General features: G+C 42.3%; 1 protein-coding gene across 2 annotated transcripts in view; it reads left to right on the plus strand.

Moving 5' to 3' along the window:
* The window catches only part of MMP16 (matrix metallopeptidase 16), a 141,416-nt gene that overhangs the window by 96,519 nt on the left and 27,638 nt on the right, over window positions 1–17,259 (plus strand). For both annotated transcript variants that reach the window (XM_072151580.1, XM_072151581.1), the window contains 2 exons: window positions 1,503–1,664; window positions 5,480–5,700. In XM_072151580.1, coding sequence (XP_072007681.1) covers window positions 1,503–1,664; window positions 5,480–5,700 — 383 coding nt within the window. The remainder of the gene's footprint in view (window positions 1–1,502; window positions 1,665–5,479; window positions 5,701–17,259) is intronic.

Raw genomic sequence — 17,259 nt, forward strand, 5'->3', positions numbered from 1 at the left:
TTAACAGTGTGAACTGTTTAAAGGAGTGTTTTTTACTGGACATGATCAAGTTACTATTGCTACTTTTTAAAAATTATTTATAGATGTTTCATTGCTTTTTGGTTTGTGGGAGACAGAATGGGCAAAACAAAGCAATACCACTGTTTTATATTTTATGGTGTTTGCCTTTTGGGCTAAATTATATGATCGTGTAATAGTTCGGGTTTTTACAAGCATTTCTGCATAAATTGTATTTTCTTTATATTTTTTACATTGTTATATGAAAAAAATAGTATGTATTTAATTTTTTTTCACATCTCAAGAGATGACTAAACAATGTATGATCCTTATCCCTAATATAACACTTTGTAATACTTCTGATCTTTGTTTTATGTCTATCGGGATAATGGTTCCAGGCATCATGAAGGACATTGTGCCTCTTAAATGGCCACAGTGGGGCACATTGACTAAGGGTCCGCGGACCGCATTTCCTTCGGGTTTCCCGACTATTTCCACTTTGCACCGTATTTAACAGGGGTTTTAGGCACACGCGACCAGATTTTGGTGCATTGGTGCCGGCTTTCATGCGACAGTAATCAGGGGGGGCGTGGCCATCGGACAACCCGACTTATTCGGACTGAGCACGGGATTTAAAATTCAAATTGTGTCGCAAGACATGCACTCACATACACCGGGAAGAAGAAGGGGAACTCCAGCGGACCTGAGCGGGGAAGCGACACATGCAGGATATTGGGCGCACGATCTTGGTGAATTGCACTAGACTTCATTCTCATTGCATAGTCCGGATAGGGGATAGCGCAAGGCCCGGGTAAGTAAATGTGCCACATTATGTTTCATGGTAGTTTTGTTCTTCAGTCCAGTGAATACAGGTCTGTCATTCAGATAGATGTCCTCCATATATAGATAACCCCCATATATCTGGAGATCCAGTGCTGTTTTTTTCGTTAACTGGTGATATCTCTGACTGATGTTCCATACCTGGGAAAAGATAGACCCGTACTGTTCCGTACCCGGGAAAACATGGTACATGTCCTATCTTTCCTCGTAATACGGCGCCGTGTATCTCTATGGAGAGGGTTGGGGGCGAGCAGCATGTGCCGGCGGGAACGCGTTCGTCTGAATCTAGCCTAAGATGAATGTTTCTTTATTTTTAAAATCCAACAGGGTAATTAATGCGTTTTGGACTTAAAACTAGTCCTTATTCATACATCTCAGCCCTATAATAACTATCCTGGTTAATGTGTCACATGTCTAATATACATGTTGCTAGGCAGATGTGACTGCTTTTGGTGAGTCTGATTCTTGTTAATGTAAACAATTAGTGACAATGTAACAAAGCCATCGTTAGCACCTGCTCGTCTCTTGTACAATTACTGTAGAAATTACGTCCTTCCCGCAGTTTCTTTAGCTAATTACGGATTATCTGAATTGTTTATGAGGGTGTAATTACATTATTGATTACAATCTTCGACAAAAATGTTCTCATTTATTTTGTTCCACAGGAAATGACCTATTTCTGGTCGCAGTACATGAATTGGGTCACGCACTAGGATTGGAACACTCCAATGACCCCACTGCAATCATGGCTCCATTTTACCAGTACATGGAAACCGACAACTTCAAGCTACCTAATGATGATTTACAGGGAATCCAGAAAATATATGGTAAGACTGGAAACTATAAGTATTGCTCATAAAGAGGGATCTGGATTATTTGAGATATTTGGGATGTTGGTACAATAAGTAGATCCAACGATGGCTTGTGGAATTTTTGGTATGAAGTGTGGGAATTTGTGTATTGTGTTTATTCTATTACTAGTGGATTATGATATAGGTGGTTTGGGCAGTAGCCTGGGGCCCAAGCTTTCTAGGGGACCCATAGCCACTCAAATCACACTCAAAAATTTTATATATAAAAAACCTGGGAGTGGAGTGGATGATGCACTGTAGTGCGATCTCCCTCCAGAGCAATAGCAAAGAGACAGAGAGAAAACAGAAAAGGAGCGCACAATAAAACTTACACAATAAAACTTAATAAAACAAAAAAAATTTGTCCAATGGTACTCTCACCTGATCAATGATCAGTGTCATCATGTAAAGATAAAGTCACAGGTATCCGGCAGCTCGTCTTGTGTAAACGTCCCGTCCTCCGTGTTCCAGGGTCACCCGGGGAAGGTTTTTCAACGTAAAGATCCAACTGATGCTCCACATACACGTGGCTTTGAGCGCTCAAGGATACTCCGGACTCCCAATATATATTATTAATATCGGATTTTATTGATTAAAAGACAAATATAGTGCAACGCGTTTCGGTCCGGTACTCGGACCTTCGTCAGGCAATTCATGTACAGTTTATTTAGATGTTACATATATATATACCAAAGGACCGGAACTGCTCAGTTACCGGTAACCAGGAATAACTTCCGGTTCAGAATTTTACTGGCACCGGTAAAAACAGGAATTATACATAGCAATAAAAGACATAATACATAATATAAATAAAATGATTACAAAGACTCTTTCCATATATATGGTATTTATTTTTCATGTATATATATTAGAAGTGAGCCGTTCTGTATTCCCGGAGGCCTGGAAGTCTCTTATTTCCTGACCCAAGTCAGAAGCCTCTCACTCAGCTAGACCAGTTCCCTGCTCTGTACTGACAAGTTGCAAAGACATTGAAGCAGCACTGTCTAGAATAGATAGAATGGAAATACTGGTTTAATCCCACATCATGTCATTAGGTTTCTTGAAAGTCATGCTTGATGTTAAAGGGGCTACCAAAAGAGGCATTGTTTTTCTTATCCCATCTTGGAAAACATATTTTCAGATTTTCCATACCCCCCCCCCCCCCCCAGCGGTGTATCCATGGATATAAGTGTACCCATACCTGTAAGGCTGGCCTTAATTGGCAAAGTCTCCATAAGGAGAGCTCTTCATTCCCAAAGCTTGCTGAAATTTGAATTACGCTTTAAGAAAGAGCTAGATCACAATTTCATCTCTGCTGCTTCTCTATGGCCTTACTATGTTTATGTGAGTTTCTTCCAGACTTTGTAAGAGAGTGCTTTATTTGGAAGGTGTTTGAGGAAGCAAGAGCCATTTCTGTTGGCTTTCTTGTTTGTCGATATCAACTGGCACAAATAGACTAAGATTCTGGGAGAGGGACTTTGCTTACTCTTTATTTCCCGGTAGAACATTTAACATTTCCCGTGGTCTGAGTATCCTGTGTATAAATAAAGTTGATCGGACACACAACCTAAAAATAAGCGTTGATAAATTGAGGTCTGTTACAAAATAGAGTTATACTGTATAATACGGGACATGTCGCCCCCATGCTTCATGTTAATGATGCGCTTCCTAGAACCGGACCACTGAGGGTCATTGATACAGTTTGTTGACCGTTCTCCAGGTGAAACACTAACCAGCTACAGAGACGAAGTAACGTCTCTTGGGGCACAGCTGGATGTGCATTTAGATTGGCCTTGACCATGGGCGTCTGGAGGAATGAAATGTACTCTTCTTAGTGGATGAATGATGAAGATTTGCTGAAAACACTTCGGCTCTTATTAATATGCTCCATTATCATAACTTACTTGGATTTTGTAGAAAACTCAGCATTCTCTCTCGTTCCCTTTTTTGATGAGCGAGTCGATTTCTTGAGTTTCGCATTCATGAGAGTCATTTTTAAAAGGTTGGCATCTGTACACTTGGAGAAAAAATGGCTGCTGTCATCTCTTTCTGCTGACAGGTCACTTGTGACTTAGGATATAGTACAGTTTCCAGGGACCAGGAGATGGTGCATTGATATTAGTATCGGAGATGGGATCATTGGCAGGCGTAGAGCTGATCCGGAGATTTCTAATGTCTGTGAAATATTAGGAATGTCATATTTGTCCATTGATGGGGGAGAAAAAACAGTTTGGGTATTTTGATCACTTTAATGGAGGAAGGGGGTGTAGTTCAAGTATAACTTTTATAGCCTTGTCTTCTATGCCTAGTAAATAGGGAGTATTAGAGATCTGCTCAATCCCAACCTAGAATTGGCAACCTTGCAGTATTCCATTGGCAGAATTCCACTTACTACATTAAGCTAATACCTATGTATGAGTGGAAGGTATGGTATCTTATTAAATATCTTATTAAAAAGCAAAGGTATGTTCAAGTAATTCTCCAAAACTCATAAAAGGGGTGATGTATCCAAAAAAGGGAAATTGCCTATTGCCTATATAACATATTTTACCCTACTTCTGGTTGGAATGCCCCTTTAACTCTGACGCCATTGGGGCTTGGACACTATGTTTTGGGACACATTTATGCCAAATGGGCAGGGAGTGGGACATGGTATATGGACTATAGCCTGTGCCAGATTCCTGGGGCAAGTTATAATGCAATTCAAAGGCAGACTGCAGCTGTTGTATAATTTATATGGACACAAGAAACCTTAGACTCGTAGAATTTTAGACATGATGTGCGTCAAGATTCTTGATGAATTCCTGCTTTAATAAGGAAAATTTATTGCGACAAGTTGCATCGTACACCAGTTGTGAAACGTTCCCTCTGGCAGTGCACGCTTATACTATATTAAAAGGCTCCAGCCTACATACTACGTGCTCAAATATTAACTCTACGCCATGTCTGCGATCCCACCCAGACCCCTTCCTGTACAGGGACTTAACTAGGAGAGGCAGGACCTCACAGCAGACTTCCAAATGGAGCCTCCCTTCACCCTTAAAAAATATACTTATTTGTATACACACAAATTTTTTTGCACTTATATATACACATATTATATACTAATATACATATACATACCGCATATACACACAAAAAGTACTATACACACCCATGAATCATATACACAGACATACATAGCATATAAACACACACACACATCCAGCATAGGCACAATCAATAGCCCAAATGCTGGGCCCCCTTACACTGTGGGCCCCATAGCAACTGCAATAGCTGCTACCCCTGTAGTAACGCCTCTGCATATAAATTTAATAAATTACTATAGACACATCAATGTAAACTGGCCCTCTCCACTTGTCTCTCATTGGAGGTCATTTATCTTTAGTCAGGAGTCTTTTTTTGTTTTTCTGGGTGTCGGACTTCATTGTCATTTCTCTTAGAGGGTGATATAACAGGCATGTGTGTCTTCTAAACTTTTCCCTGTGCCTGCTCGGTACTTGAGTTTATTTGCGCCATTTTCCTGCGATTTGCGCCAAAATTGTGACATATGGATATGGGTATCCACATATAGATTTTAAAGATATATCAGGCACAACACTGGAAAAATCTTGCACATCCAACTTTGCTAGACGGGTAGAAAAGTTGCAAATTTTGGCACAAATATAAGAAGGAAAAAAGCGAAAAGCCTAAGATAAATGACTCCCATTGACTCTCTAAATTGTTCAAATGAAGCTGTTGTTTACTATGTTTTTATAATTTTGTGTATCTTGTCCTGTATTTATTCTCAGGTCCACCAGAAAAGATCCCTACACCGACAAAACCTCTTCCTACAGTGCCACCACATCGGCCTAACCCACCAGCAGACCCACGGAAGAATGACAGACAACCCCGACCTCCCCGGCCTCCCAATGGAGGAGACAGGCCTTCTTATCCAGGAGTTAAGCCTAACATCTGTGATGGCAATTTTAACACCCTGGCTATATTACGCAGAGAGATGTTTGTCTTTAAGGTAAGTGTAAGAGCTATTGACCTCAAGCTGTGATATCTTGTTCTGCAGAGCTATTTCCTGACACATAATTAGTAATTACAGTTATGTGACCCATCACTTAATCGCGGTGACTCCTCAGCTATATGCCATGTGCGTCGTTTAAGGGGAAGTCTTATGCAATTAACCTGTCATTATTGCACTTTTGACTGCATTTCTCATCATCTTTGATATTCTGAGCAAAATGTAGGGTATTTATACTAATGTAAAGCACAGACTAGACTGTGAAAAATTTGTGCCCAATTTTGGAAGCGGAAGATGCCACTTTTGAAATAATGGCCATCTTAAAAGTGTCTATTCAGTATTTGCACCTTTTAAATTCACAATACCCATAGTGTCCTTGCCCCTGATTATGAACATGGGTTTTAAATATCAGTCCAACATCATCTTTACCGCTACACAAGGAATGGAGAACAAATTAGATTAGCTTCACTTCACTGGGAGCTCAACGTTCAAGATGGCTGCAGAAGATGGAAAACCACTGCGAACCAGAAAAATAGGAGGGAGGACCCTGCCCATGAGGGCTCACAATCTATATGAGACAATGGATAGGTTTTCAGGTTTTGTTTAATGCTGTGTTGAGAACATGGCTGCCACCTTGAAAGCCATCATATTGGATCAAGGACCATGGACAAAACATCATTACTGGTCATCATTACTGCATTATTGGTAAAGTTCCTATTGATACTGCAATTTTCTGTGATATTTTTTCTTTTAAAGACTTTATTTAGAATTTTAAAAACATTATAACAAATCACAGAAAAACAAGGACCTTAGACATTCAACACTATATATAAACAAAACCTATACAGATCTCTGGGTACAAGTCCCCAATCAAAAAGTAGGCATAGAGACAAGAGTTGGAGATAATAATGTCACAACCCTCCTCATTCAACACAGGACAAGCTTACACACACTCTTAGTCACAACAACAGGGGAGAGCTATTCCATCCCCACACCTAACGTGGTCTGTGCTGCCAGTTATATATCCCACATCAACAAAAATCGGTCTACAGTGCCTCTAGCAGTATAGGTATGTTTATAAACAAGAAAATCTGCATTGATCAGGCCAATTCCCCAGCCATGGTGGGGGGTTTCCAACTGAGCAAACAGACATCAAGAAAAACCCAGATTCTCATTAATGTCGGAGTGAATGGCTGTCCAAAAAAACTGAATAGACATTGCGGACATATAGGGAAAAAGGTAACTGTAGCATAACCACATCAGATTGGAGTCTACACATCTGTCGAAGGTGCAAGGAGTTGAGATACACTTGATGTAGCCATTTAACCTAAATTAAATGGTCATGGGCACTGATGACCATAGACCGCCAACTAAAGACTAGATCTTTGTAATGGTTCTCATCCAACCCAGGAATATCCGTCTGCCAAACCATAAAACTCTTAACGGAGGGCAAATGTAAGGTGCCCACCATTTGCATATATAAAGTTGAGGTAGGCTTCATGAGTCCTTTGGTTCATGCAATGGTCTGCAGAGGACCATGTTGAAGCTGACCATGTTGAAGCTGACCATGTTGAAGCTTCAGAAATTCCCCTTCGATTTGCTGGTGGAATCTGTAGAAGGCCGTAGGGGCCAGATTAAACTCCAGGCTGAGAGATGCTAACAACTTAAGAACCCTGACTTAGTAAAGTTCTGTGAAAAGTTTTGAACCACAAAGGACTTTACAAATGTTATTGCTCAGAAAATTCCGGTCTTCTTTCATATGACCACCTCCCAATCGGAAAAATTTGTCCTTGATTCAAGATGGCGGCCTTGTTGTGGACATAAAGTATCCTTAAAGATGGGCATCCTCACCCATTGCTTGCTGGGGTATTCAGATATGTACAGGCGGTTTCCTACTTAAGGACATCCAACTTACATACAACCCATAGTTACAGACAGACCCCTCTGACCTCTGGTGAAGCTCTCTGGATGCTTTGCTATAGTCCCAGACTGCAATGATCAGCTGTAAAGTGTCTGTAATGAAGTTTTATTGATAATCCTTGGTCCCATGACAGCAAAAAATGTTTAAACTCCAATTGTCACTGGGGCCAAAAATTTTTTTGTCTGGATCTACAATTATAAAATATACAGTTTCGACTTACATACAAATTCAACTTAAGAACAAACCTCCGGACCCTATCTTGTACGTAACCCGGGGACTGCCTGTAATTTCTCCTTTCCTTTCTTAAATAAAAGAGGGTTCTGGCACTTCTGATTCTGTAGATAAAATTTGCTACAATCGCCTTTAACCAGTACTTTTTTTGCCTTTGTTTCCCTCTGACCCCCTCCCTTCCTTCATAATTATCACAAAGTATACAGACATGTATCAGTAACACCATAACACACATACATAATAAAAATATAAAAAATCCAACTGAAAACGGATAAATCTAATAGGCGTGCTGCCATGTAGCCCTGGTAACCGCTCCTCTTCAAATGTACACTATGAACGTACAAATAAGACCAGGGCCAAGAAGCAAATCCTATTGTCAAACATCACAACTAAAATCCAAATAATGGAAAAGAGTATTATAAAAAAAAAAAAATCACCAGTTCCATGTAGTTTATAACTTGTAATACACTCCAGAGCTGCATGTACTATTCGCCTGGCATCAAAGATAGAATATTGCAGCATTCCCTGCCGGGCCTAGGTTTGCACCAGACCTTGCTTTGGTTTGTTCTGAGAAGTCTACAAGTAGAGTAGCGGACAAAACCATATGAGCTTACAATCTAATATTTATAACCCTACATATTTATACGATAGATGTGTATATATACTGTAGATGTGAGTCTATCAGAGCTTCTTGTGCAGCGTCTAGTGTGTGTTTGTTTTTTTGACAGTAGTTTTTATTTTGGAGGAACAAAGTGTCTTTCTGCGAAGGGTAAACAGTCTTGGGGGTATTTTTCTGGAGATGTTGTTTTACGTTATGATGTTCTCAGCAATAAGCTTCCTCCCGGTGGCATCCAGAGCTCTGTGTGAGATTCCACATACAATGAGGCTCATCCCTTAAGGGAGTAAATTAACGCTAGCAATATCCACAACCCTCCGATGAAAATATATAAAGTATGGCAGCTGCGGCAGCACACAGCCCGAGCCCAAACTAGTTATAGCTAACGCAATAGAATACAAGAGCAGCATTTCATCTAAAGTATATGTCATAATAAAATAGTTTGTTATTTTTCATTTTAAAAAATCCCTTTTCTCACCGATTTATTGTGATACAAGGACTCCATATCAGCCATTCATATTATATATATTATACATTGCACAATAGTATAAAATGTATTACATTGATTCCTTTGAGAGTCAAGAGTCAAAATCCCCTACATACCATTAGCCCCTCCCCAATGATGTCATCACTGCCAAAATGTGAGGTGGTCGTATCCGAGAAAGCCATCTCATTTCTAAGGGAAAACATGGCTACATTTATGAGAAATTATCTTCACACAGGAACATTTTTTTTTAATAACATCCAATTGAAGAAATGTTTACATATGGCAAATGAATTGAATTAAATGTAAATGCCCAGATGGGAAAACCCCTATACACCTTTAATTTTGACAGGACTCCTAAGGAAGAAAATGAGAGTCCTGAATACCCCACAGACATAGCGTGCCTTTTATCTGTTTGCTTTCAAAGAAGGCTGCCATTCACTTTGTGTGACTTGGTTAATCAGGACTCTCACTGCCAATCACTGTGTGTGGGCAGGGTTATCAGGACTTCCACTGTCAACCATTGTATGAGGACGGGGTAATTAATACTTAATTAGGACCGTCACTGTCAATTTCTGTATGTGGGCAGGTGTGTGGGCCAATTGATCAGGACTCTTCCTGCCAATCACTGAGAGTGGGTGGGGTTATCAGGACTTTCACTGTAAATCACTATGTGTGGGAGCGATAATCAGTACTCTTACTTTTATTCACTGTGTGTTGGTGGGATAATCGGGACTCTTCCTGCCAATCACTTTGTATGGGCGGGGTAATAAGGACTTTCACTGTCAATCATTGAGAGTGGGTAGGTCAATCAGAACTCTTACTGTCAATCACTGTATGTGGATGAGGTAATCAGGACTTTACCTGTCAATTTTTGTATGTGGGCAGGGTAACTAGGACTCTCACTAGGTGTGTGGGACGAGTGATCAGGACTCTTCCTGCCAATCGCGGAGAGTGGGTGGGTTAATCAGAACTCTCACTGTCAATCACTGTATGTTGGTGGGCTAATCAGGACTTTTCCTGTCAATCACTGTGTACGAAGTCGAGTTTATCAGGACTCTTCCTGCCAATCATATTGTGTGAATAAAATAACCAGGACTCTCTCTGTTTTCATAGGAGTCCTATAAGGGTAAGCTCCATTGACCCTCCATCATATTCTTCTCTCAGATAGGGCAATCAAAATGACCTGACTATAAAATGGTGCCTTGCTTCTTCATATTCATAGTCTTTTTCTCTATACCAGATCTGCCTACATAGACTTTACTATCCTGAAGCCTTATAGTCTTTGAAAAAAAGAGTATAGAATTTATAAGAGGTGTCATCCAGGTACAAATCCACTATTACATATTACAGTGTTATTGAAACCCTTTAACTCCTGTCATAATTCAGAGCAGTTCAGGATCTTAAGTAATATCTACCTATGAATTTATTGGTGCAGAGAAGCATCCCAGATTTTTCGCTACGTGCATAAAACACACTGCATTTTCCGAATCAATATTCAATTACTTATGGTTGCAATATTTTACATTAATTAAGAATATTGATGTGGAGCTCTGGGTCTATGCATTAAAATTTCACTACTAAATTTGCAATGTAGTAAAGCTTTACTTAGAAGGCCATTTCATTTTCATAGTGGCGTTTTATGTTCCTAGATACTGAATGTGTCCTATTTTATAAATAATAAAATGTAGATATATTTAAATTCACACTTTGTGGTTGCAGATGAGCTCTCCCAGCATATACATTAAAAGCCTTGCTGCTTTATGGGCCGTCTGTTTCTAAGGAATCATCTGTTTTTGAAAGGAATGTTTAATACAGAGGTAGCTAAATGCAGTAGATAGGGGAGAAAAATAAAGTACACCCACTTAAATTATTTGGCTTTATGTAACCATGCATATAAACATCTGGCCCATAAAAATTTTAGAATTAGACGAATTGAAAATAAGACAAAATGCAAAAAAAATTGATAGGACTCAAGATAGAAGTAGCAGTCAGCTACTGCAATTGAAATGTCCTTCATTAATTGATCATCAGCTAGTGTGACCCCCTCTATATAAGTAGAAGTTTAGACAATGTCTAGATCTTCAGAATTCAGGCAATTCCAAGTAAAAAAAATCAGGTGTAAATAATTTAGGTGTTGCCCTGACCGAGTCAGCCCTTAACCCAGATGTTGGATGAACAAATTCCCAACAACCTCAATGAATTGGAATTATTTTGTAAAGAAGAGGGGGTCGAATGAGAACGATTACTTTATGGATTCATGGAGGGAACTGTTTTTCACACATGACTTTTAAGGACATTTATCACCAGATCAAGGATTGTAAATCAAGCACATACTGGTGTGTCCCCCCACTGGCAGGATCTTCTCTTCTTTTAACCTTCTGCTTTACTTTATTGGCATCTCACAGCAGTCTCCAGGACCTCTCCCGTTCATCCCCCATACTCTGGACTCAAAAAGCGTCGGACTGTCACTCACATTGCAAATTTTCAAATGTAACCTGAAAAAAACCCATCTGTCAGGTTCGCTAGGGAGATTGCTGGGACTTCTGGTTCTTCTGGTGGTACCAGCAGCGTTCTCCGAACCCCGGCGCGTATCCGCGCAAACTCCACCTCTCGTCCTGGGCAGCGGCTGCTAAGATCTCGCGCTGTCTAGGAGTGGCTGAGACTTTGAACCTCTGCTTGGTGCTTGGTTGTTTCTGCACCATGAGGGGTTAATTCCCAGATGCTGTCCAGCACCTATCAGGTTCTGGAGGTGGAGTTCTGGCTGCATAAATTGCAGCTTCACTAGTCACCTGTGCCAGTGTTTGAAAATCCCTTTCTCCACCTGGTTGCTGCTAGTTTGTATTGCTCTGTATCTGTATCTATATTGTTGCTAACTCGGCTAGTTTTGGACTTTGACTCTTGCTTACTGATTCTGCTTTTGACGTACCCTCTAGTTGTGACTCCGGCTTGTTTACGATTCTTTTATGTTTTATGTTTGTCAGTCTGTTTGTGTTCCCCTTCCCACACTTACCCAGAATATTTCGAGTCTTCAAGTAGTCGCCCCACGGTTTAGCGTGGGGGGGCTATAGGAAGGGACAGAGGTTGGGGCAAGCTCAGGGCACACTATCCCCTGTCTTTTGTGTACCAATCCTAACAGAAACACTGGCCACACATAGGTCTGCATCCTGTATCCGACCTGCTACATTCTCTCCTTCCATGGAGCCTTTGTCAGCTGTGGTCGCTCAGGTCCAGACCCTAACTCAGCTTGTTCAGGATCTAGCTTCCCGTCTCCAAATTCAGGAATCTATGCAGGTTCCACGGCAGACATCACCGCAGGATCCACTGCCACCCACGCCTGAACCTAAGGTTCCTCTCCCTGACGTGTTTTTTGGTGACCGTAAGAAATTTTTTTCATTTCGGGAGGGCTGTAAACTTTACTTTTCTTTACGCCCTCGTTCATCGGGCACAGAGATTCAAAGGGTGGGCGTGGTAATTTCCCTGTTGCGTGGGGATCCGCAAAATTGGGCTTTTTCTCTCCCACCTGACTCTCCATCCCGTTCTTCTCTTGACGTTTTTTTTTCTGCTTTAGGCCAGATTTATGACGAACCTGACCGGCGAGCACTTGCAGTTTCCCACCTTAGATCTCTGTGTCAGGGAAAACGGACAGCAGAAGATTATTGTGCCCAGTTCAGACAGTATGTGACTGACTCTCAATGGAATGACTGCGCCCTAAAAGACCAATTTATGTCCGGACTGTCAGACAGAGTACAGGACTTAGTCTTAGCTTATGCCGAGCCTCAGACATTAGATGATGCTATGACTCTGGTCATCCGAGTTGATCGTCGCCTAAGATCCAGGCGATCACCTCGGGTGTCCTCGGACTGTCAGCCAGCGGCCAGTCCGTCTCCAGGTAGTCCAGAATTGGAATCCATGGAGCTGGATAGCATCTCTCCTGCACAGCGGAAGCAACATCGAATAAGACGCCATCTTTGTTTCTACTGTGGAAGTCCTGATCATCAAATCAACACCTGTTCCAAGAGGCAGCAGCAGGAAAACTTCCGCTCCTAAGCAGTAGTCGGGGGGACTGCTTAGGAGCTCAGGTACTCCCTATTGTGTCTAGAATGTATTTACCTTGTACGGTTAAGTTTCAGTCTGTTTCCTGCACTGGTCGCGCCTTTTTGGATTCAGGTGCTGCGACTAATTTAATCGATTATAATTTTGTCTCTCAGTTTTGCATGTCATTGATTCCATTGTCCACTCCTATCCAGATGTCGGGTGCGGATTTGACCCCTCTACAGGCAGGGTTGATCAAATTCCGAACCCCGCAGATAAAGCTTATGGTAGGAGCTATGCATGAAGAATGGTGTTCTTTTCTAGTTATGGAAAACCTGTCTGAAAATATCATTCTTGGTCTACCCTGGCTCCGGATCCATAATCCGGTAATTAATTGGGAAACTCTGGAGCTGGTTCATTGGGGTCCTCTCTGTAAGGAGCACCTGACCAGAGTTTCACTATGTACAGTAGTGACGGAAGATCAGGGTCTTCCAGGTTTTCTCTCGGACTACTCAGATGTGTTTTCAAAACCCTTGTCCCAAGTCCTTCCTCCTCACAGGGAGTTTGATTGTAAAATTGACCTTCTTCCTGATGCTAGATTGCCAAAGGGTCGTATATATAACTTGTCGGTACCAGAACGGGAGGCACTGAAGAGTTATATTGATGAGAGTTTGGCAATCGGACATATTCGTCCCTCTGAGTCGCCCACTGGGGCCGGGTTCTTTTTTGTTGAGAAAAAAGATGGTGGTTTACGGCCGTGTATTGACTATCGAGAATTAAATAAGATAACGGTAAAAAACTCAGGTCCCCTCCCCTTGATCCCGGATCTCTTAAATCAGGTTTCTGGGGCCCAAGTTTTCTCTAAATTAGATCTCAGAGGGGCTTATAACCTGATTCGGGTCCGAGAAGGGGATGAGTGGAAAACCGCATTTAATACACCTTTGGGGCACTTTGAATACCTGGTTATGCCCTTTGGTTTGAGTAATGCCCCAGCGGTTTTTCAAGGCTTTATGAACTCCATTTTTCATGATTACATCGGTGTGTTTATGGTGGTGTATCTAGACGATATTTTGATTTTTTCTCCTGATATGGTTTCTCACCAGCAACATCTCCGCCAAGTACTTACCAGGTTGCGCAAAAACCACCTCTTCGCTAAGCTGGAAAAGTGTGTTTTTTGCGTCCAGAAGGTTTCCTTCTTAGGTTATGTTGTGACTCCCTCTGATGTACAGATGGATCCGAGTAAGGTTCAGGCGCTCACGGACTGGGTTCGGCCTACCAATCTTAAGGCCCTACAACGATTTTTAGGTTTCGCTAACTATTATCGGAACTTTATAAAGAACTTTTCTGTGATCGCCAAACCCCTCACGGATCTAACCCGTAAGGGTGCTGATCCAAACAACTGGTCCCCTGCCGCTTGCTCAGCGTTTGAAACTTTAAAAGCGGCATTCTCGTCAGCCCCAGTTTTGGTTCAACCTGACCTCTCTCTACCGTTTGTTGTGGAGGTTGATGCCTCCGAGGTAGGAGTAGGTGCAGTGTTGTCTCAGGGGTCCTCCACTCTCACCAGACTTAGGCCCTGTGCATATTTCTCTAGAAAGTTTTCCTCTTGTGAGAGGAATTATGATATTGGTAATCGAGAGCTCCTTGCCATTAAGTGGGCATTTGAAGTCTGGCGACACTTTTTGGAAGGAGCTCTTCATCCGATAACTGTGCTCACAGATCATAAGAACTTAGTATATTTGGATACTGCTAAGCGTTTGAACTCACGTCAGGCTAGGTGGGCCTTGTTTTTCTCTCGCTTTAATTTTGTGGTCACCTACCGACCTGGGTCAAAAAATGTGAAGGCTGATGCCTTGTCCCGTAGCTTCGGGACTCCTGAGCTTCCAGCGACTACGGACAGTAATATTTTGTCTCCAGGTGTTGTGTTGGCAGCTGTCTCCTCCCACCTCTCCTCTCAAATTTTAGCAGGACAAAAATCTGCACCCAAAGACCTTCCGGAAGGCAAATTATTTGTTCCTCTTTCTTGTCGTTTGAGAGTGTTGGAGGAGACGCATTGCTCAGTATTGGCAGGTCATCCGGGAATGCGGAGTACCTTGGATCTCTTAAAGAGAAGTTACTGGTGGCCTCACATGACTAATGATGTGCACGCATTTGTCCAAGCCTGTCAGGTCTGTGCGCGAGGAAAGACTCCCAGGAGACGTCCTGAGGGGCCTCTTCTTCCGCTTCCAGTTCCCACCAGGCCATGGTCTAAAGTGTCAATGGATTTTGTCACTGATCTGCCAGCATCTCAAGGCTATACAGTGATTTGGGTGGTAGTGGACCGTTTCTCCAAGATGGGACACTTTGTTCCATTAAAAAAGTTACCTTCAGCTGAAGAATTGGCTGATTTGTTTATACAGAACATTGTACGCCTCCATGGTATACCAGATGATATTGTGTCTGATAGGGGCGTACAATTTGTTTCCAAATTTTGGCGAGCATTTTGTTCTAGACTGGAAGTTAATCTGTCGTTCTCCTCAGCGTTTCATCCTGAGTCTAATGGTCAGTCCGAGAGAATGAATCAGGAGATGATTCAATATCTGCGACTCTTTGTCTCGGACAGTCAGGACCAGTGGGTGAAATTCCTTCCGTTGGCAGAATTTGCTATTAATAACCACTGTAGTTCGTCCACACAGGTATCTCCGTTTTTCTGCAATTATGGTTTTCATCCACGTTTCTCTTTTTCTTCTGTGCCTGTCTCTAATATTCCTCGAGCGGAAGCCATTACATCCAAGTTGCGCTCGCTCTGGTCACAAGTTCGGGAGAATATTCAGAGGGCACAAAATTCTATGGTCCAACAAACTGAAAGAAGGCGCACTAAATCTGATACGTTTGTGGTGGGGGATAAAGTGTGGTTATCAACAAAAAACCTTAAATTGAAGGTCCCCTCTTTGAAGTTTGCGCCCAGGTTTGTGGGTCCGTTTGTTGTTACTCATATTGTTAACCCGGTTTCCTTCAAGATTACACTTCCAGCAGGGTGGCGGGTCCATAACACCTTCCATAAGAGTCTTCTGAAGCGCTATGTTGAGCCTGTTTTGCCTCTTTCTGACCCTCCTTCTCCATCTATTGTGGAGGGGAATCTGGAATTTGAGGTGGAAAAGGTGGTGAATTCCAGATGGGTAGGTAACTCCCTGCAGTACCTGGTCCATTGGAAAGGTTTTGGTCCTGAGGATAGGTCTTGGGTTCCGGCTAGAGATGTTCATGCTCCACGGTTACTCAGGTTATTTCATCAGACCTACCCTCAGAAGCCATCTTTAAGATCTAGGGGTCCGAAGGCCCCCCGTCAGGGGGGGGGTACTGTCAGGTTCGCTAGGGAGATTGCTGGGACTTCTGGTTCTTCTGGTGGTACCAGCAGCGTTCTCCGAACCCCGGCGCGTATCCGCGCAAACTCCACCTCTCGTCCTGGGCAGCGGCTGCTAAGATCTCGCGCTGTCTAGGAGTGGCTGAGACTTTGAACCTCTGCTTGGTGCTTGGTTGTTTCTGCACCATGAGGGGTTAATTCCCAGATGCTGTCCAGCACCTATCAGGTTCTGGAGGTGGAGTTCTGGCTGCATAAATTGCAGCTTCACTAGTCACCTGTGCCAGTGTTTGAAAATCCCTTTCTCCACCTGGTTGCTGCTAGTTTGTATTGCTCTGTATCTGTATCTATATTGTTGCTAACTCGGCTAGTTTTGGACTTTGACTCTTGCTTACTGATTCTGCTTTTGACGTACCCTCTAGTTGTGACTCCGGCTTGTTTACGATTCTTTTATGTTTTATGTTTGTCAGTCTGTTTGTGTTCCCCTTCCCACACTTACCCAGAATATTTCGAGTCTTCAAGTAGTCGCCCCACGGTTTAGCGTGGGGGGGCTATAGGAAGGGACAGAGGTTGGGGCAAGCTCAGGGCACACTATCCCCTGTCTTTTGTGTACCAATCCTAACACCATCTCTTCAGACTCACCTACAATAACAATAACCTCACCTGCTCCCTCACCTTGTGTCTCCAGCTAGCCTCCCATGTAGATTGTGAGCCTTTACGGGCAGGGTCCTCCCACCACTTGTTCCAAATCCCTGTAGTGTTTGTTCCTGCATTAGTTCTTTTCTTAATGTGATGTTTGTGAACCCCTTACTGTCTGTGTAGCACCATGTTATTAACACCTTAACGACATGTGACCTACCTGTTAAGGATGTTTGGCTGATGAAGTAAAAGGCTTCACTTTGCATATCAAGAAAATGCATGTATTTAATACATGTATT

Source organism: Engystomops pustulosus, chromosome 5 (genome assembly GCF_040894005.1).
Source record: "Engystomops pustulosus chromosome 5, aEngPut4.maternal, whole genome shotgun sequence".
Lineage (NCBI taxonomy): Eukaryota > Metazoa > Chordata > Amphibia > Anura > Leptodactylidae > Engystomops > Engystomops pustulosus.